The sequence below is a fragment of the Ovis aries genome, chromosome 10, assembly GCF_016772045.2.
Source record: "Ovis aries strain OAR_USU_Benz2616 breed Rambouillet chromosome 10, ARS-UI_Ramb_v3.0, whole genome shotgun sequence".
Lineage (NCBI taxonomy): Eukaryota > Metazoa > Chordata > Mammalia > Artiodactyla > Bovidae > Ovis > Ovis aries.
In genome coordinates, this window is record NC_056063.1 from 11,824,602 (window position 1) to 11,846,632 (window position 22,031).

Below are 22,031 nucleotides of genomic sequence, written 5' to 3' on the forward strand. Positions count from 1 at the left end.
ACACCAAAAAAGTCTTTTTTATCATAGGGGACTGGAATGCAAAGTAGGCAGTCAAGAGATACCTAGAATATAGAAATTTTGGCCTTGGAGGAATACAAAATGAAGCAGGATCAACGCTAACAGAGTTTTCTCAAGAGAACACACTGGTCATAACAAACACCCTCTTCCAACAACACAAGAGACAGCTCTACACATGGACATCACCAGATGGTCAATACCGAAATCAGATCGATTATATTCTTTGCAGCTGAAGATGGAGAAGCCCTATACAGTCAGCAAAAACAAGGACTGGAGCTGACTGTGGCTCAGATCATGAGCTCCTTATTGCAAAATTCAGACTTAAATTGAAGAAAGTAGAAAAAACCACTAGGCCATTCAGATATGACCTAAATCAAATCCCTTATGATTATGCATGGAGGTGATCAATACATTCAAGGGATCAGATCTGGCAGACAGAGTGCCTGAAGAACTATGGATGGAGGTTCGCAACATTCTGCAGAAGGTGGTGATCAAAACTATCGCAAAGAAAAAGAAATATAAGAAGGCAAGTAGTTGTCTGAGGAGGCTTTACAAATAGCTGAGAAAAGAATAGAAGTGAAAAGCAAGGGAGAAACAGAAAGATACACCCAAGTGAATGCAGAGTTCCAGAGAATACCAAGGAGAGATAAAAGCCTTCTTAAGTAAACAGTGCAAAGAAACACAGGAAAAACAACAGAATGGGGAACACTAGGAGAATTCTTCAAGGAAACTGGAGATATCAAGGGAAGCTTTCATGCAAAGATCCTCACAACAAAGGACAGAAAAGGTGGACCTAAAAGCAGCAGAAGAGATTAGAAAGAAGTGGCAAAAATACACAGAACTATATAAAAAAGGCTTTAATGACCTGGAAGACCATGATGGTACGGTCACTCACCTAGAATCAGACATCCTGGAGTATGAAGTCAATTGAGCCTTAGGAAACATTACTATGAAAAAGCTAGTGGAGGAGATGGAATTCCAGCTGAACTAGTTCAAATCCTAAAAGATCTTGCCGTGAAAGTGCTGCACTCAATATGCCAGCAAATTTGGAAAACTCAGCAGTGGCCACAGGATTGGAAAAGGTCAGTTTTCATTCTAATCCCAAAGAAAGGCAATGCCAAACAATGCTCAAAGTACCGCACAATTGTACTCATCTCACACGCTAGTAAAGTAATGCTCAAAATTCTCCAAGCCAGGCTTCAGTAATATGTGAACTGTGAACTTCCAGATGTTCAAGCTGGTTTTAGAAAAGGCAGAGGAACCAGAGATCAAATTGCCAACATTCCTTGGATCACAGGGAAAGTAAGGGAATTCCACCTGTATGCAGGTCAAGAAGCAACAGTTAGAACTGGACATGGAACAATGGACTGGTTCGAAATCGGGAAAGGAGTATGTCAAGGCTGTATATTGTCACCCTGCTTATTTAACTTCTATGTGGAGTGCATCATGTGAAATGCTGGACTGGATGAATCACAAGCTGGAATCAAGATTGCTGGGAGAAATATCAATAACCTCAGATATGCAGATGACATCACCCTTATGGCAGAAAGTGAAGAGGAAATAAAGAGCCTCTTGATGCGGGTAAAAGAGGAGAGTGAAAAAGTTGACTTGAAACTCAACATTCAAAAAACTAAGATCATGGCATCCAACACCATCATTTCATGGCAAACAGAAGGGGAAAAATTGGAAACAGTGACAGACTTTATTTTCTTGGGCTCCAAAATCACTGCACAGTGACTATAGCCATGAAATTAAAACACTCTAGCTCCTTGGAAGGAAAGCTATGACAAACCTAGACAGTGTATTAAAAAGCAAAGACATCACTTTGCCAACCAAGGTCTGTAGAGTCAAAGATTATGGTTTTTCCAGTAGTCATGTACAGATGTGAGAGTTGGACTAAAAAGACTGAGCGACAAAGAATTGATGCTTTTGAACTGCGGTGTTGAGAAAGACTCTTGAGAGTCTCATGGACTGCAGGAGATCAAAGCAGTCCATCCTAAAGGAAATCAGTCCTGAATATTCACTGGAAGGACTGTTGTTGAAGCTGAAGCTCCAGTACTTTGGCCACCTGATGGGAAAAGTTGACTCACTGGAAAAGATCCTGATGCTGGAAAGGATTGAAGGCAGGAGGAGAAGGGGACAACAGAGGATGAGATGGTTGGAGGGCATCACTGACACAATGGACATAAGTTTGAGCAAACTCTGGGAGATAGCAAAGGGCAGGGAAGCCAGGCGGGCTGCAGTCCATGGGGTTTTAAAGAGTCGGACATGACTTAGTGACTAAACAACAACGAAATGCAGTTGAAACCCATGTTGTTTAAGGGTCAGTTGTATACTCCACACAGGGAAGAATATACATAATGTAAAAGAATATATATGTACCACGCAGCTTAAACAGAATATTGCTGAAAGTGAAAGTCCCTCAGTCGTGTCTGACTCTTTGCGACGCCATGGACTATATAGTCCATGGAATTCTCCAGGCCAGAATACTGGAGTGGGTAGCCTTTCCTTTCTCCAGGGGATCTTCCCAACCCAGGGACCAAACCTAGGTCTCCCACACTGTAGGCGGATTCTTTACCAGCTGAGCCACAAAGAATATTTCTAAATGCCCTTTAAACCTCCCATTTGCCCCCTTCCAAGCCAGAAGCTATGTCATGCCTCCCAGAAGTAACGACTACCTAAAATTTTAAAATAACTGTTTCCATGTATTTCTTTATATTTTAACATATGGGTATAGGTCCTAAAGACCTTTTATGAAGCACTATAATGAGGACGCCCAGACACTGGAGCTGACCGTTTGGGGACTAGACACAGAGAGTCTATATAACAACTACATTTTCAGGTCCCCTCCCTCAGTCTATAGGAGGCAGGAGGCACAGTATTTAGAGAATGAAATAAGGAAAGTTCCAGACTTGAGTCTTCAAAGGTACAAAGGAAGGCAAGCGTGAGGCCCAAGACTGAAAAAGAGGATTAAGTGAAAGTTTGCTTATTGAATGGGGAGACCTTGACTTTACCATCAGGTGCATCCTGGGCGAGCCTTCTTAGGAGAAAACTACCCAGGAGAAAAAGTTCTACAAATGCTGACATTTCAGGGGCCCTAATAAAAAAGCTGATCCACTCCCCGACTGTTGAAACTTCTTACTGGATAAGTGGCGCCCATGCGCTGAGGAGTGTTTAGAACCTCACTCTTAAATGTATATACACAGCCAAGGAGGGACTTTGTCCCAACAGAAGGGACTATGAACACACTGGGGACTTTGAACCCGTGACCCAGTGTCACCTTTTTTTTCAAGAAAATCTTTTATATATTTATTTATTTAGGTATTTATCCGGCAGCTCTGGGTCTTACTTGCAGCACGAGGGATCTTTCATCGTGGCATGCAGCATCTTAGTTGTGGCACGTGGGATCTAGTTCCCTGCCTAGGGACTGAACTCGGGCCCTCTGCAGTGGGAGTGTGGAGTCTTAGCCACTGGACCACCAGCGAAGTCCCTCCAGCGTCATTGACACTAACCTAAAACTCTTTCTAAATGCCGGACAGTTTTATAAGATGTGAAAAAAAGAGTTAAAAGTCCAAAGGCAGAAGGACTAGCTTACCTGTGGGCATGTGGACAAGTCTGACAGCACTATCAGTTGTATTAACATGCTGCCCTCCTGCGCCTTTGGCTCGGAATGTATCTATTCGTAAGTCCTTAGGGTCCACTTTCACGTCGACCTAGAACCAAAAGTATAGCATGAGTAAATTCCATACTGAACAAATACTTAAATATTAAATTGGTCCCAAGGTCTTTCAAATAAACTGTACTGTTTTAAATCACAGCCATTTGACTAAGAGGTGAAATAACATAAGAAAGAAAGAACCATAAACACCCTATTCCAACAGATGCTATTTTAAACACTGATTTATGAGACTGCTGAGTTGTGCAATCTTTCAAAAGCTTTATTGTCTATCATCCCACAAAGCTATGTTAGATACAACATATATTTTTTTAAAAAGGCAGAAGACATGAATAGACATTTTTCCAAAGAAGACACTCAAGTGGCCAACAGGAACATGAAAAGATGCTCCAAATCATTAATCATCAGAGAAACGCAAACCAAAACCACAGTGAGGTATCACCTTGCATCTGTCAGAATGGCTATCATCAGAAAGAATGGCTATCATCCAATGTCAGGGACAATATGGAAAAAGGGAAACCCCTGTACACTGTTGGTGGGAATGGAAATTGGTGCATCACTGTGGAAAGTAGCATGGAGGTTTCTCAAAAAACTAAAAATAGAACCAACATATCCAGCAATTCCACTCCTAGGTATATATCTGAAAATAAAAACCTTAACTCAAAGAGATATATTCACCCCAGTGTTCACAGCAGTATTGTTTATAACAGCCAAGATATGGAAGCAATGTAAGTATCCATGAATGGATAAAGATGTCTCACACACACACACACATACACACACTGGAATACTGCTCAGCCAGAAGAAATGAAATTTTGCAATTTGCAGTAACATAAATGAACTTGGAGGGTAGTGTGCTTAGTGAAATAAGTCGAACAGAGAAAGACAAATATGTATAGTATCACATATATGGAGTCTAAAAATTAAAACACACTAGTCAATATATAAGCCTTTGGAGAAGGCAGTGGCAACCCACTCCAGCACTCTTGCCTGGAAAATCCCATGGGCGGAGGAGCCTGGCAGGCTGCAGTCCATGGGGTCACTAAGAGTTGGACTCGACTGAGCGACTTCACTTTCACTTTTCACTTTCCTGCACTGGAGAAGGAAATGGCAACCCACTCCAGTGTTCTTGCCTGGAGAATCCCAGGGACGGGGGAGCCTGGTGGGCTGCCATCTATGGGGTCACACAGAGTCCGACACGACTGACGCGACTTAGCAGCAGCAGCAGCAGCAGCAGTGAATAAAACAAAAAAAGAAATGGACTCAAACTCGTGGTTACCAGTGAGGAGAGGAAAAGTGGGAGGAGAAGAATAGATGTGGGGGAGTAAGAAGTACACACTCTTTATGTATAAAATACATGAACTATAAGGATATACTGTACAGCACAGGGAAGAAAGCCAATATTTTATGATAACTATAGATGGCGTACAACCTTTCAAAATAGTGAATCACCATGTTGTACACCTGAAACATAATATTGTAAGTCAACTACACCTCAATTTTTTCAAAAAGAAAAATAATAGTGATTATATCTTATTGAATTTAAAAAAGAAATCCATAAGTCTATAATGAAGTCACAAACATACAAAATTCAATATATGAGTTTACAATGAGGTGAAATAAAAATGGAAAGAGAAAGAGAAGAAAGGAGGAGAGAAGGCAGTGGGGAGGAAAGTTCTTCACAGTAAAGAATGCCAGTTAATACATGCAGAAGGAATGATGAAATTAGAAAATCATCATTCTGAAACACCAAACTAAATAACTAATTCAGGCAAAGATCACTACTGGATGTCAAAGACCATGGACGAAAAGTTGTTGGGAATAGGATATATTACTTATATTACTATATCATTATATTACTTAGATTATTCCCTTATTATAAAGGGAGAAATACGCTTTCACAATCAGGATTTTTTTTTTTGTGGTCACCAACTTCACTAAATGCTCAAAGTGATCCTCACTAAAAGTGGGGGAATCTGATATTCTATGACTTGTGATGAGACGCAACAAGAACATAACGACACCTGCGAAGTATTCTTGCTCTAAATGTACAATCCGAATAGAATGGAATATTTAAATACAACTTCTCATAGAATGCAGGAGATAAAGGAACAAGTTAAAGAGTGTTATAAGGAAACATACGAACCCAGAATGTGGAACATCCTGCAAGACTCTTCCAAATGTCAGTGTTATTAAAAAAAACAAAGGTTGGAAGACTGTTCCAAGCATAAAGAGTTATAACAACAAACTGCAATAAGTGAAACTTGATAGCATCCTGGTTTAAGAAAATAGCTATAAAGATACTTTTTGATGCTGAGGAAACTATCAACTGGAGTAAGTATTAATTGTGACATTGTGATTTATGGTAAGAAATATATATTGTTCAGCTCTCAGCAGAGAGCTCCTAAAACCCTTGGATATTTTCTTAAGTGATAAGAGTGACAAAGGTGTCCTTTGTTATTCATAACAAGCCCCTTTGAACCACATTTGACTTTATGTTAATAAGGTGACATGTGGAAAACCCTGGATTACCACAGCATGAGGAACCAAACACAGGACTAGAGGGCTGGAGCTTTCAGCTCCACCCCAATCTCCAGGGAGGGGAGAGGGGCTGGAGGTTGAATTAATCCCCAAAGTCTATTGATGGAACCAATCCTGTCTATGTATGGAAGACTCCATAAAAGTCCTCCAAGCACAGAGTTCAGAGCGCTTCCAAGCTGGTGAACACGCGAAGCTGCAAGGTAGGGTGGCGAGCCTGGAGAGGGTATGGAAGCCCTACACCTCTTTGTGTCCTCTGAGTTTTTTCCATCTGGCCCTTCCTGAGTTATATTTTTTGTAATAAAGCAGTAGTCTAGTAAGTGTGAGCTTCCCAGGTGGCGCAGTGGTAAAGAATCCGCCTGCCAATGCAGGAGACTTGAGTTCTATCCCTTGGTTGGGAAGATCCCCTGGAGAAAGGCATGGCAACCCACACCACAGTACTCTTGCCTGGAGAATTCCACAGACAGAGCTCCGTGGGGTCACAGAGAGTCAGACACGACTCCGTGCAAGCGCTGGTAAGGACACTGTTTTCCTCTGTTCTGCGAGCCCCTTTAGTAAATTACTAAGACTAAGGAGGGGGTCACGAGACCCTCCTGATGCAGGAACACAAGAGACAGCCTGGTCTCGCGTCTGGCTCTGACGTGGGAGGGGCAGCTGTCCTATGGGGCTGAGTCCAGCTTGCGGAACCTGAGTCACTTCTCCAGGGAGACGGTGTCAGACGTGAGCTGAGCTGAGCTGAACTGTAGGACGGTCACTCGTTGTCCACAAAGAATGGAGGGACTGCTTCGTGGGGGGAAAGAAGTACACACGTTTAGGGTGCAGAAGCATTCTGTAAGTAGACAGAACGCACAGAAGCTTTTCGTGGACAGTGAAACTCCGGGGGATCTTCACGGATAATGGTACGGGGTTCCTGCAGGGGGTTACCTCATCTGGGTGGGGGAGGACGATCACCGACATCGTTCCCGTGTGAATACGCTGCATCCGGGATGACAGCCCCACCTCGGGGATTCGCTGAACCCGGTGAATCCCACCTTCGTACTTCAAGTGCTTATAGACGTTATCACCGGAAATTCGGGCCGCCGCGTGATGTAGCCCACCTATGAAAAAACATGTTCCAGCGTGATAATAAATTCTACTTTGGAAGGGATCGAGACCTTAAGTGGCTTCCATGAAAGGCCTCTGTGAAAACAGAGCCTGAGATGAGAACAGAAAGTAGGTCCCAAAGACGTTTCCCAGCCTAAGTGTGTGCATGTGTAATAGGGAACATGCCAAACGATGGCTTATGGTTATCTCCGGAGAGCAGAACAGCAGCATGTTTTTCATCTTAAGTGTTTTTGTTGCAAAGTTTTATATGATGAACAAATTTCACTTTTATAAAAATAGTATTAGAAAAAAAAGAATACTGGGACATTTTCTGCATTGAACCTGTGCAATCTTAGGCTAATTTGATGCCATATATGAGTGATCGATAACACAGCAATTTGATAATGATGAATAATTCTGTAGGTCCTCCCAAGCTTTCAAGAATCTATTGAAATTTAATTGTTGCTTGTCTATGAAGCAGGAAAATAAGCACAAGGCCTAAGCTAGCTTCTTATTGAACATATTGTTTACAAAAAATCTTTTTATTGTAAAATAATATACAGATGTAGAAAACCACACGAATCAAATGCATGGTTCAAGATGAAGAAAAAGAACTTTATCAGGCACCTGCAAAGCCCTCCCATAGATTCGCCTTTCCTATAATACCCTCCCTTTCTCAGGTAACCAGTATTTTTTATTCCCTTCGCTACTATAATTTTATTACCTAATGTGCTGCCCTAGGCACTACAGTGTAGTCTTGTCCATTTAAAAAAGTTGATATGTCTTTCAAATCTCAGTGTCTAAGTTCATCACCCATCTCAAGTGATCCATTGAGGAACCAGGGCTGTTGACATAGAGAAATTTCCCACAGCTTGGTTTTGCTGACTGCATACTCTTGCCATGCTTCCGTCTCTTTTCTGCCCTCTGTTCTGGTTGCTACTGGGCAGCTGGATCCAGAAACTAGATTGAACTCTGGCAAGACAACAGGAGACAGACAATGTCTGGCTGTCTCTGTTTTTATGGTTTTGACAATGTTTGATGCTTCATGTACCACAGAGGTTGTAAAAGGGTGATAGTCCAACTCTATGGGCTTCCCTTGTGGCTCAGCTGGTAAAGAATCCGCCTGCAATGCAGGAGACCTGGGTCCGATCCCTGGGTTGGAAAGATCACCTGGAGAAGGGAAAGGCTACCCACTCCAGTATTCTGGCCTGGAGAATTCCAGGGACTGTATAGTCCATGGGGTCACAAAGAGTTGGACATGACTGAGTGACTTAAAAAAAAAAGACCTAGAGTCAGCCATTTCTCCAAGAAGCCCTGGTTCCTTTCTAAGGAAAATAATATTTCAATGTTTTCAATATTTGGGAACTAGGGATATTCACTAATACTGGTTGGTCATTGTTTCCAGACCTTTTTAATGGACAGAGATAGGAAATACCTCATGAGTTTACAGAGATGTTGAGAAATAATTCCTTATCAGTTTTTTGCATTTCTGCACATCTTGTAAACAAGGAACTGCCTGCCCTTTTTTTCCAAGGGTATTTGTTTAGTAAACAGCTTTGGAGATAATGTCTCCCTCTAGAGCAAAGGACAGTTCAGTTCAGTCGCTCAGTCATCTCCGACTCTTTGCGACCCCATGAATCGCAGCACGCCAGGCCTCCCTGTCCATCACCAACTCCCAGAGTTCACTCAGACTCACGTCCATTGAGTCAGTGATGCCATTCAGCCGTCTCATTCTCTGTCGTCCCCTTCTCCTCCTGCCCCCAATCCCTCCCAGCATCAGAGTCTTTTCCAATGTGTCGACTCTTTGCATGAGGTGGCCAAAGTACTGGAGTTTCAGCTTTAGCATCAGTCCTTCCAAAGAAATCCCAGGGCTGATCTCCTTCAGAATGGACTGGTTGGATCTCCTTGCAGTCCAAGGGACTCTCAAGAGTCTTCTCCAATACCACAGTTCAAAAGCATCAATTCTTCAGTGCTCAGCCTTCTTCACAGTCCAACTCTCACATCCATACATGACCACAGGAAAAACCATAGCCTTGACAAGTGCCTGCAAATGTAGGAGACACAGATTCCATCCCTGGTTGGGAAGATCCCACACGCCATGGAGCAGCTAAGCCTGTGTGCCACAGCTGCTGAGCCTGTGCTCTAGAGCCGGGAAGCCACACCTGCTGAGGCCCACACCCCCTAAAGCCCATGCTGTGCAACAAGAGAAGCCGCTGCAACTACAGAGGAGCCCCTGCTCACCTCAACCAGAGAAAAAGCCACGCGGCCCACCCAGCCCAGCCAAGGAAAAGATTCCACCTTCCAATGCAGGGACATGGGTTTGATCCCTGATCGGGAACTAAGATCCCACATGCTGCAGGGCAATGAAGCCTGCATGCATGGCAATGGAGACTCAGCAAAATAAAATGCACTTGAGAACCCCAAGCTCAGGATTCTTCTTGTGTTTTGAAACCCACCATGTGGGCAGGTGTCATCTGACCTTCTTCCAGTTGCCTTTGGGGACATGGAGCTCATGAAACCAACACAAAAATGCTGATATTCTGGTTGCTGCTACTACCATGAGTCATAAAACATCCTTTGTCTCTGACCCATGAAACTGACTTGCTAAATTCCTGTCTTGCAAGTAGGATAAAATCTCAGACAACTTGTTCTTGATAACTGATACTTTTAATATAAATTAAAGATCACAATGTCTTCTCTAATACTCCTGTATCACTTGCTTTCCATACTGAGAATCTTGGTTCCCAAAGACAGAGAGGATACCAGAATCAGAGTATCTCATAATTACTCTTCTATTTTGTCCCATATTTCATAAACAAGTTTCAGAATGCCAGTATTAGTTCTGCCACCAGTATGATTACTAAAAACATTATAAAACTTTTTTGCATGTGCTCTTCCCATTCTCCTCCCCATTTTGCAAATGATTATACTGTCAGATCTAACAGTCCTTATATACTGTACTTTTTCCTCTTAGTCCTCAATTAGACCTAGTTCTATAGATAATCATGTATTTAATACTCCCCTTTAGGGAAAGTCAAAGTGTTAGTCGCTCAGTCGTGTCTGACTCTTTGCAACTCCATGGACTGCAGCCCACCAGGCTCCTCTGTCCATGGGATTCTCCAGGCAAGAATACTGGAGTGGATTGCCATTTTCTACTGCAGGGGATCTTCCCAGCCCAGGGATAGAACTCAGGTTTCCTGCATTGCTGGCAGATTCTTTACTGTCTGAGCTACCAGGAAAAGCCTGGAGAAAGACTGGCAGTATAAATTTCTGGCATATACAAACTTTCTCAAGATGACCCACTCTTGCCTTTATTCAAGGGGTTTTAGGTCTACAAACTGGCTCAAGTCTGGGAACTGACTAAGGGGCCATGACTTCTGTTTTTATGACACAGGTTAGACTTTTGTTCACTTGACCTAGAACTTTTCTGCTTATACAGATCAAATAAGAATTTCGCAGGCTTCCACTCTTTACTCCCAGGGACACATGTCAACCAGCCAATGCCCTGTCTGCATAAGCCAGCCTATTCCAGTTGCTCCTTTTACTCTGCTGTCCATTATGGTAACCACGCCCATATTGCCTTTGGCCTCTGAGTGCCAACACTGCCACCTTGAGATCCAAATACTCCAACTGCCCTTGGGTTTCCCAATTCATCTACTAGAGTTCCCACTGTGAGGTCTTGGCTGCAGGTGAAAGCTACCAGAGAGCTCTTCAGTGACGCCAAGGCTCCCTTCATAAATTTATTGCTCAACAGTTGTGGTGAAAAGTATGATATCTGGACACATTAAATTAACCACCACATTATTTTTATTTAGCTAGTTGTTTTTTTATGCCTCGATGTGTGGCCTGCAGGTTCTTAGTTCACCAACCAGAGATCGAACCCAGGCCCCCAGCCCTGGGAGCACAGCATCTTAACCGCTGGACCGCCAGGGCAGTCCCAACCACCACATTACTTTAATGACCTCTCCCTGAATCTAGCTGGTGAGCAGAAAATGACAAAACATAATTATAAACATTAATCGGTTAGGAGGGAAGAGAGAACATAATAAATTTCATTTGTTGTTGTTGTTCAGTCACCAAGTCGTGTCTGACTCTTTTGCGACCCCGTGGACTGGTAGCCTGCCAGGCTCCTCTGTCCATGGTGGGACTTTCCAGGCAAGAATACTAGAGTGGGTTGCTATCTCCTTCTCCAGGGGAGCTTCCCAACCCAGGGATTGAACCTGAGTCTCTTGCATAAGTGGATTCTTTACCACTGAGCCACTCAGGGAAGCCCCCTTTAATATGAAAGACATTTTTCTCAACCCCCTAGAAATCAGGAATACAGAATGACAGTGATGACCTACACTGCATGTCAAGGGCCACCACCCTGCAAAGACTAATCTTGTAATCACGTAGTATTGACTTCTTGCGTAATGGTTGAGGATTTTCCTGATCTGTCCCAAGATAACAAAACTAAAAGACTTGAAGTCATTTGACATGTGAATTTTTACGTTTAAGTATATTTTTTCCCAATCTTAGCTTCTAGTGCTATGTGAATCTCTAGGAGTTCCCTATATTTCAATTAAACATTCAGTTCAGTTCAGTCACTCAGTCGTGTCCGACTCTTTGCAACCCCATGAACTGCAGCAGGCCAGGCCTCCCTGTCCATCACCAACTCCTGGAGTCCACCCAAACCCATGTCCATCGAGTCGGTGATACCATCCAGCCATCTCATCTTCTGTCGTCCCCTTCTCCTCCTGCCCCCAATCCCTCCCAAGTATGTACATATACATATATATATGCTGTGCTAAGTCTCTTTAGTCATGTCCAACTCTTTGCGACCCTATGGACTGTAGCCAACCAGGCTCCCCTGTCCATGGGATTCTCCTGGCAAGAATACTGGAGTGGGTTGCCATGCTCTCCTCCAGGGGATCTTCCTGACCCAGGGATCAAGCCTGAATCTCTAAAGTCTCCTGTATTGGCAAGCACGCTCTTTACCACTAGTGCCACCTGGGAAGCCCCATACATATACTTTAACATACATATTTTGTAAGATAGATACCTTTTCCCCCATCTCTATTTTAGTCTTTCCCTATCTATATCTTTGTCTTCTGCTCATTACAGTAAATAAATTAAATTATATTTTATAATTTTAATGGATAAAGGTTTATTCTTAGGTTTTAATTTAAAAGGTATATGAGTAGAGTATTAAATTTTTTTTCCTTTTTTTTTTTTTTGTTTTTGGTGGCGGGTGAGACATGGATCTTAGTTCCCCCACTAGGGATTGAAGCTAGGCCCACAGCAATGAAAGCAGAGTCCTAACCACTGGACTGCCAAGGAATTCCACCAATTTTTTCGTTTTTGATAAAAGGATTTTTACCTTTTTTTTTCTTCTATTTTGTATACATTAATCTGTTTCTTTTTTTAAAAGATTTATTTATTTTATTCATGGCTGTGCTGGGTCTTTGCTGCAGGACACAGGCCTTCTCCAGCTGTAGGGAGCTGGGGATACTCTCTAGTTGCAATGCTGGGACTCTCACGCTGTGGCTCCTCTTGCTGTAGAGACGGGCTCTACATGCCGGCTCAGCAGCTGCGGCCTGTGGGCTCAAGAGCACAGGCTCAGTACTTGCAGTACACGGGCTTAGTTGCTCCGTGGTACGTGAGATCTTCCCAAACCAGGTATTGAAACCATGTCTTAACCACTGAGCCACCAGGAAAGCTCAACTTTGTACTTTTTAAAATGTCTTTTATTTTATTTTGCTAGGCAGTTGGTGTATCTAAAAAAAAGACCTCCCAACCCTTGTTCGTCTGCTCTGTGTCCCTGGAACAGAATCTCTCCTCCCGATGTCAAGTGTAATTCCCTTTCATTGCTGAGAGTTGAATTCAAAATACGCATCTCAGAGATGACACTCTTTCTTTTCTAATGCTGTTTCTGATTACATTCTCGCAACTCTCTCCTCTCCTGCGTCCACAATATATGCTGTCCCCATTCTTTTTCCTGTTTGCCTAACTCCTTTTTTTCTTTTGCCAACTAGTCTATTTTTCTAAATGTGGCCATTCTCCATGGTTTGATACCCTCTCTATAGACTATCCCTCACTTATTCTCTCTCAGCATCAGACATCATCTCTGTTTTGTGCTATGCTTAGTTGCTCAGTCATGTCCAACACTTTATGACCCCACGGACTGTAGCCCGCCAGGCTCCTCTGTCCGTAGGGATTCTCCAGGCAACAATCCTGGAGTGGGTTGCCATGTCCTCCTCCAGGGGATCTTCCCAACCCAGGAATCGAACTAGGGTCTCCTGCACTACAGGTGGATTCTTTACCAGCTGAGCAACCAGGGAAGCACCCATCTCTGTTCTAACATCTATCAGATATCTCTCCTCAACTCTACTCTCTCACCAAAGCTCTGATTATACAACTTCAGCACTTCCTGGATATTTACAAAGGGATGTTCACTATAACAACACACACAATCATGCAAAAACCACTTTCACTGATCTTCCCAAGTGGAGTCTGCCTTCCAATTTCTATTTCATTTGGCATGAATGAATACTGCAATTGTCTCAGCTAGAAAGATTAGGTCCCTGTGGCTCATTTCCTTTGTGTCAGAATAAACTAATGGGATATAGTGTGGACCTAAATCTAACCCCAGGACTGCCATTACTTATTGTGTGATCTTGGATTAGTTACTTACTCTCTGAGCCTAGATTTTCATCTGTGAAATAGGATTAACAATACCCATCTCACAGGGTTTTAAGGATCAAATGACCCACACTGCATGCCAGACACAGCTGGCAAGCAATAGCTTCTCTCATCAGTTACCAGATTTTGCCCATTCTTCCACTGAAGGTCTCTCATATGTCTACTCCCAATTCTAACTCTTAGTCACACCTGGTTACTCTAATAACCTCTCAGCCATCTGCCTTAAATCTAGCCTCTTCAATCCATCTTTCACACTGCTGTCAAAATAATCTTAAAACTAATTTTTGCTTACCAAAGGGGAAAGAGGGGCAGAGATTTAGAAGATTTGGATTAACATATATACACTGCTGCTGCTGCTAAGTCGCTTCAGTTGTATCTGATCTGTGAGACCCCAAGACGGCAGCCCACGAGGCTCCTCTGTCCCTGGGATTCTCCAGGCAAGAACACTGGAGTGGGTTGCCATTTCCTTCTCCAATGCATGAAAGTGAAAAGTAAAAGTGAAGTCGCTCAGTCGTGCCTGACTCTTAGTGACACCATGGACTGCAGCCCACCAGGCTCCTCTGTCCATGATATTTTCCAGGCAAGAGTACTCGAGTGGGTTGCCATTACTATACATAAAATGGGCTTCTCTTGGGCTTAGCTGGTAAAGAATCTGCCTACCACGTGGGAAACCTGGGTTTGACCCCTGGGTTGGGAAGACCCCCTGGAGAAGGGAAAGGCTACCCACCCCAGTATTCTGGCCTGGAGAATTCCATGGACTGTGTAGTCCATGAGGTCGCAAAGAGTTGGACACATCTGAGTAACTTTCACTTCACATACATAAAACAGAAGACCAACAAGGACCTATGGTGTAGCACAGAGAATTCTATGTGTATGTTTGTGTGTGTATGAATCACTGTGATATATACCAAAAATTGAAAAAATATTATAAGCCAACTTACTTCAATAAAAAGGAAAACTAATCTTCTTACAATATATATTTATCAAATGATATTCTTATTAATCAAGTGTTTAATAGCTCCCTAATAATCAAGGCTTCTTCAGCTCTCTTGTCTACGGCAGATCTACTCTTTCCAACCTATTTCCTCTCGCTTCTCATCACAAATATCCCGATTACTGGCTTCCCCACTTCTACACACACAGCGAGATATTCCCCACCATCCCGCCGCTGCCCGGATTACTCCTTCCCTCTGCTCGCCTGGCCTTTCCCTTTCCTGACCACTAGCTGTACTTCAAATCTGTACCAAGCACACACTTCCTATGCTTGCCACTGGTTTTCATTTCCCTGGATTGTGTCGCTTATGTGAATCTTCTTTCCCCACTTTGATCATTTGTGGGTTTTTACTCACGGGCCCTCTGTCTACCATGGTGTATCTTTGTGTAACCAAGCAGATTAAAAAACTTCCAGATGAATTAAAAGAATGGAACAAAAAAGAATTATCAGCTGTTCTAATTTAAATACCTGAGTATTTAAAACTTCGAAGACTTGCACTACTTTCTTATTGTTTATGTTGCCTGAGTTTTTATCAGTCCAGCTTGAGTGGGAGCAACTTGAAACTAAAGATAAATGACTAACTTTTTCTGCATTCCCATAAACATCTAACACATTATAAGTACTTTAGAGTAAAAAGTTTAATACATCTTGGCTTTGAATAACAGAACAATGATTTCCCAGGCAAGGCATTTATCAACCCTCCACAGGAAAAGTTTTTCTAATTCACATACTCCTTCCTAACAGGACGCTTCTCTCTCTCCCATTCTCTTCTTCTATAGCGAGAATTCTACTCTGGTAAGCCACTGAAATTGATGAGTCCATGTCACAATATTTAGCAGATATAGACCACATGTTTTAAAAAACAAGACAACATGGTTCTAATCAAAAGCAGAGAAAAAATGATTTTCAGCATCATCTATGGACAGAATCCTCAAACACACCTACCATAATCAGCTGGTGTATAATTCAGAAGTTCAAATCTCCAGTGTTTGTAGCTTGAATAATTTTGGTACATATCAAATATTTCTCGGGTAAATTGTTGGCAGATATCACCTAAAAGAAAATTTTAAAATATTCAGTCAGTATACATTTTTCCAAAGAAAGACATACAGATGAACAATAGGCACATAAAAAGATGTTCAACATCACTAATTATTAGAGAAATGCAAATCAAAACTACAAAGGAGGTATTGATTCACACTGGTCAGAATGGCCACCATTAAAAAGCCTACGAATAACAAACGCTGGAGAACGTGTGGAGAGAAAGGAATCCTCCAACATTGCTGGTGGGAATGCAAACTGGTAGAGTCACTATGGAAAACAGTATGGAGGTTTCTTAAAAAACTAAAAATAGATTGCCATATGACTCAGCAGTCCTATTCCTGGGCATATATCTGGGGAAAACTCTTAATACAAAAAGACACATGCACCTCAGTGTTCACTGCAGCATTCTTAGCCAAAACATGGAAACAACCTAAATGTCCACTGACAGATGAATGGGTAAAGAAGGCTTGGCATCCACGTGCAGTGGAACACTACTCAGCCTTAGCAAAGAACAAAGTAACGCCGTCTGCGCAGCAATATGGATGGACCTAGAGATTATCTCACAAAATGAAGTGAGTCAGAAAAGGAAGAAAGACAAATTTCAAGTGATATCACTTCTATGTGGAATCAAAACTATGACTCAAATGAACTTATTTAGGAAACAGAAACAGACGTATAGATATAGACATCAAATTTATGTTTACCAAAGGGGATAGGGGATGCTGCTGCTGCTGCTGCTGTGTTGCTTCAGTCATGTCCGACTCTGTGCAACTGCATAGACGGCAGCCCATGGGATTTTCCAGGCAAGAGTACTGGAGTGGATTGCCATTGCCTTCTCCAATGCATGGAAGTGAAAAAGTGAAAGTGAAGTCACTCAGTCACGTCCAACTCTTCACGACCCCATGGACTGCAGCCTACCAGGCTCCTCTGTCCATGGGATTTTCCAGGCAAGAGTACTGGAGTGGGTTGCCATTGCCTTCTCCAGGATAGGGGATGAGGAGGGATAAATGAGGAGTCTGGAATTAGCAGATATATAATACTATATACATAATGGATCAACAACAACGTTCTACTGTATAGCACACTAGAATTGAATATATTCAATATCCTATAATAAACCAAAGTTAAAAAATATGAAAAAGAATATATATATAGGTGTAACTGAATCACTGTATGCTAGAAACTAAGACAACACTATAAATCAACTATATTTCAATAAAACATAAAATTCTGCTTTTTCTAGGAGAAGAAATCCCAGGAAATTTTAGGGAAGTCCTCCTTAAGTATTGATACAAGGCCCCTTAGGAGTTAAGAAGTAACTGCTTCCAAAGGGAAACACATTTAACAAACTTTTAAAGTTATAGTGTGTCAGATCAAGGTAATGTTCAAGTATTTTTTAAGATCATTTACAATAAAATTATTTTATTAACCTCCAGTCGTTCTTCCAGATGTCACTTCTAAAATAACATCATTTTTGTCATATTTCTCCTTTGGCAGTAGACTCTGGAAAAGCTGAAAAGGGGGAAAAATCAGTATTAGTGTGTATAGTTTCCATGGTATGCTGTTATTACTTGAACTTAGACAAGAGATTCCCAAATATTAATAAAATCAGTGATTAATAAAATCACAGATCGTCCCCAAAGAGGTCTGTCTTTAATAAGTACACCAATTAGGCCTAAGATAAGCAATCAGTTATGTTAAACAATGAAGTTTTTTGTTGGGATAGTTTCTACAATACTATCAGATTATCTCAATTTTCTAAAATGCAGAAGTTCAGATCAAAGTCCAGTGTTCCATTCAGTTTTCTTCAGATTCTGCTTCTAGTAGTCCTAAACAGTAGCTTCTTTCATCTAATGAAAGAAAGCTTTCAAAGTCTTCATTTGGAGAAAATGAGGACTTTTTATATATGATTACATGTTCTCTCCAGCAATAAATGCCAGTGCCAGGCCATGCCCTGTCTTCTCAGCAGAGTTGCTGTTTAAAGAGTAGATTGGGGACTCCCAAGATAAGGCTCAAATATTTTCTCAGTGTAATAAGAAAAAAGAGGGACTTTCTGATAAAGAAAGTAACCAATTTCCCTCTTAGGAAGAAAAAGGAAGCAGTTTTCTTTTTATTATTACTAAAAGTTCTTTCAAATCAAACTGAAATCACCCATGTATCATGACTCTTCCTACTGACAGTTTTTGAAATAGTCCATCTCTGCTAGAAATGATATGGCCTGATGGAGAGAATATTAGACTAGGAGCCAGACATCTGACTTCTGTCTTGGACTAGCTGTTTACATCAGGGATAAAAAATATTGATACCTCCATCACATCCTCCTCAACCCTTCAAAAAGCCCCTCCAGAGATTATTATCATACTAAGTGAAGTAAGCCAGACAGAGAAAAACATATATCATATATTGTTGCTTATCTGTGGAATCTTAAAAAAAAAAAGGATACAAATAAACTTATTTACAAAAACAGAAATAGATGCACAGACATAGAAAACAAACTTAGGGTCATCAAAGGGGGAGGGATAAATTATGAGTTTAGGATTTATATATATATATATGCTGCTATATATAAAATAAACAACAAGGATCTACTGTATAAAACAGGGAATTATACTGAAAATTTTGTAATAACCCATAATGAAAAAGAAGCTGAGAAAGATGTGTGTGTGTGTGTGTGTGTGTGTGTGTGTGTGTACGTAACAGAATAACTGTACTGCACACCTGAAACTAACGCAACATTGTAAATCACCCATACTTCAATTAAAAACAAAAGCCCGTCTACTGGGTTCCTAGAGTAGGGAAGCCTGAAGGTAGGGGGACGGCAGACATGGCCGGGAATATAAGGCGCAGGGCTGGGTCTCCCTTTTCTTTTGGACAAGCCATCCACTGAGCTAGAAAGGGCTAAAGACTTACATTAACCCATTGTCTCTACAGTCCTGGACTCGTTCCATATTTAACCTAAGCAGCATGAACCGCTCCCTTTTCCTAAGACTTGAAAACCCTGGCCTCCTCCCCTTGTTGAAGTAGGTTCAGCTTTGGAATACTTTTGTCTGGAGGTAGGGGGCTTGTTCTTTTCTTTGCCATCACAATCTCTTCACCTCAATCTCATTCTGTCGTAAATCACAGCACTAAACCCAACATTATCAATCATCCTAAGAGAAGACTTAATACTTTAAGCACCAAAACATAATCTAGCAACAACAGTATCCCTTTATATTCACAGGATTAGGTTTAGTTTACCTCTTCAAACATACCTCACTGTATAACATGTTGATTTTCTGAGCAATGGTTTGCCTCTCTTCCAATGCAAGTTCTTGTAGCTGTTTTTCATCTTGTTTATTTAGACCTACAAACCATCAAATAATAGTAAAAAGGTGTAAATAATACTCACAAAGAAACTCTTAAATAGCCACCTAGTCTCTATCTACTAGGTTTTATCTAATAGCAAAAATGTTTAAATACTCACCAAGAAACTCTTAAATAGCTACCTAATCTCAATCTACTAAATTTTATCTTGTGAAGGCAAGGGATTATAAAAAAGAACTATTACAACAATAGTTAGAGAATAGCAATGAAGTATTTGCTGCTGCTGCTGCATCGCTTCAGTCATGTCCGACTCTGTGCGACCCCACAGACGGCAGCCCACCAGGCTCCGCTGTTCCTGGGATTCTCCAGGCAAGAACACTGGAGTGGGTTGTCATTTCCTTCTCCAATGAGTGAAAGTGAAAAGTGAAAGTGAAGTCACTCGGTCGTGTCTGACCCTTAGCGACCCCATGGACTGCAGCCTACCAGGCTCCTCCATCCATGGGAGTTTCCAGGCAAGAGTACTGGAGTGGGGTGCCATTTCCTTCTCCAAAGTGTATGCTAAGTATGTCCAAAAAACTTGTGTGAAAACAAGTAAAATCTTGCTCCAAAGAGCTGGTGATATGAATGTCTATAAGTAAATATAAAAATCGGTGATGACATCTTCGCGACTCAAATAAGCTAAGTTTTAGAGTAAACTGGGGTGACTACTTGTCTAAAGGTAGCAGTAATTGGTTAGCACACTGAGTAATCTAGCATGGCTCGAACCTCCACTTTTTTAAGTCAAAAATAAGAACTCTTAAAATTTTGAACGTTCTTAAAAATGCTCATCCTTAGTAAACACTTTTTTAAAACACCACATGGGTCAAAACCCCACACATCTTGGCAACCTCTGCTTTATGGAAAGAGTGGTTCTTTTCACATTTCAAAGCCGAAAATTAAATCCTGGAACTCTCACAAAACAAGCTGTCAGTGAGACAGTGGCCAAACAAGGTGACTCCTATAACCTTTGACCCCACTGCTTTAGATGCCTAGAGACTCCATTTGTCAGTGGTGATGTGTGCTAAATGAGGAAGACGTTTTTGATTCTTAATAATTAAAAAAATTAGAAATGAAGACTCATAAAAGAGAGAAGGCTCTTTAAAATCCTTCTCTAGTCATGGAAGTCATCGGGTTCTGGTGCAATTCTATGCCTCATTCCGTCTTTCAGCATTTAACACTGGCTCTAGTTGCTGGGGACCCAAGGATGGATAAGACATGGTTCAGGCCTCAAGGGGCTCAGTCTGCTGGCAAAGATGGACACATTCACCTGGTTACAATAGGTAGTAAAAGTAGTGCCACTGAGGCCTACAGGGTGGTCTAACCCAGACTTTGACCCTTAAGGAAGATTCCTAAATAAGGTACCATCTGAACTGAATCTCTTCCTTTTGTGTGTGTGTGTGATCTTAGCTCCCTGACCAGGGAGCAAACCCACACTGCCTGCACTGGAAAGTGAAGTCTCAACCCCCGGACCGCCAGGGAAGCCCCTGACCTCAATTTCTAATTATAAACGGCCTGTTGCAGAATTGCGCTAGCACAGCTGGCCTCGCCGCGTGCACGTAAGCCTCAGACGGCAGCCAGCTGCCACGACTCAATGTGTCGGCAGGGTCAAAGGTATACCAGAAACACCTGATTCATTACTGAACTGTAAAGTCCAACCTAATTCAATTTCATCAGATTCAATTCAATGTCAACAGATTCAAGAGTCTATTACACCCTGTGACTGGTGCTGCAGGAAATAAAAATAAGTCACAGGCCCTGTACTTGAGGCTCAGGGAAAGGCACTGAAGTTAAGACAGATACGTAAGAGATTAGAATACAAAACAGAGAAAGGTAATCATACTTGCTTTAGAGCGGAGTGAAGCCAAAGTATGATATTCAAGCCATTACTTTGTAAGTGAACTGAATTTCAAGAAGATGAAATTGGTGGGCTAAGAATACGAGCAAAGACATGGGATGGTCTGAGTATATTCAGGAAATGGCAAATTGGTCTATTTCGGTTGGAAGATAGAACATGCAAAGGGAATTCAGGCTACACAGAGAGGTGGGGGTCACTCTGCAGGGACTTTTAAATGTCAAGCCATACAATCTATATTTACAGGCAATGGGATTTACTGAAAATTCACAGCAGGAAAGTAGTATAGTTAAGGTTGTACTTAAGCTGGGAACCTCTCATAGCTCAGTTGGAAAAGAATCCGCCTGCAATGCAGAAGACCCTGGTTTGATTCCTGGGTCAGGCAGATCCACTGGAGAAGGGATAGGCTACCCAACTCCAGTATCCTTGGGCTTCCCTTATGGCTCAGCTGGTAAAGAATCTGCCTTCAATGTGGGAGACCTGGGTTCGATCCCTGGGTTGGGAAGATCCCCTGGAGAAGGAAAAGGCTACCTACTCCAGTATTCTGGCCTGGAGAATTCCATGGACTGCATAGTCCATGGGGTCACTAAGAGTTGGACAGGACTGAGCACTCACTCACTAGGCTGGAAAAGCTTGGAGATGAGACTACAAGTTGGGAATTTATTGTAAGTATCTTTGATGAGCTATAATGAAGACATAAAGTAGTGGAAAGAACAGGAGAAGACTCACGCAAGATATATTACAGACGTAGACTCTACATTGGACTTCGAATCCTTGGGCAGTGAATAAGAGTAGCAGCTGTG

At 41.9% G+C, this 22,031-nt stretch overlaps 1 protein-coding gene across 2 annotated transcripts in view; it reads right to left on the reverse strand.

Moving 5' to 3' along the window:
• Positions 1–22,031, reverse strand: part of MTRF1 (mitochondrial translation release factor 1) — a 42,438-nt gene that overhangs the window by 14,737 nt on the left and 5,670 nt on the right. For both annotated transcript variants that reach the window (XM_004012046.6, XM_042254641.1), the window contains exons 3-7: positions 19,286–19,377; positions 17,465–17,546; positions 15,936–16,043; positions 7,157–7,329; positions 3,614–3,731 (exon numbers count right to left, since the gene is read on the reverse strand). In XM_004012046.6, the coding sequence (XP_004012095.3) occupies positions 3,614–3,731; positions 7,157–7,329; positions 15,936–16,043; positions 17,465–17,546; positions 19,286–19,377 (573 nt within the window). The remainder of the gene's footprint in view (positions 1–3,613; positions 3,732–7,156; positions 7,330–15,935; positions 16,044–17,464; positions 17,547–19,285; positions 19,378–22,031) is intronic.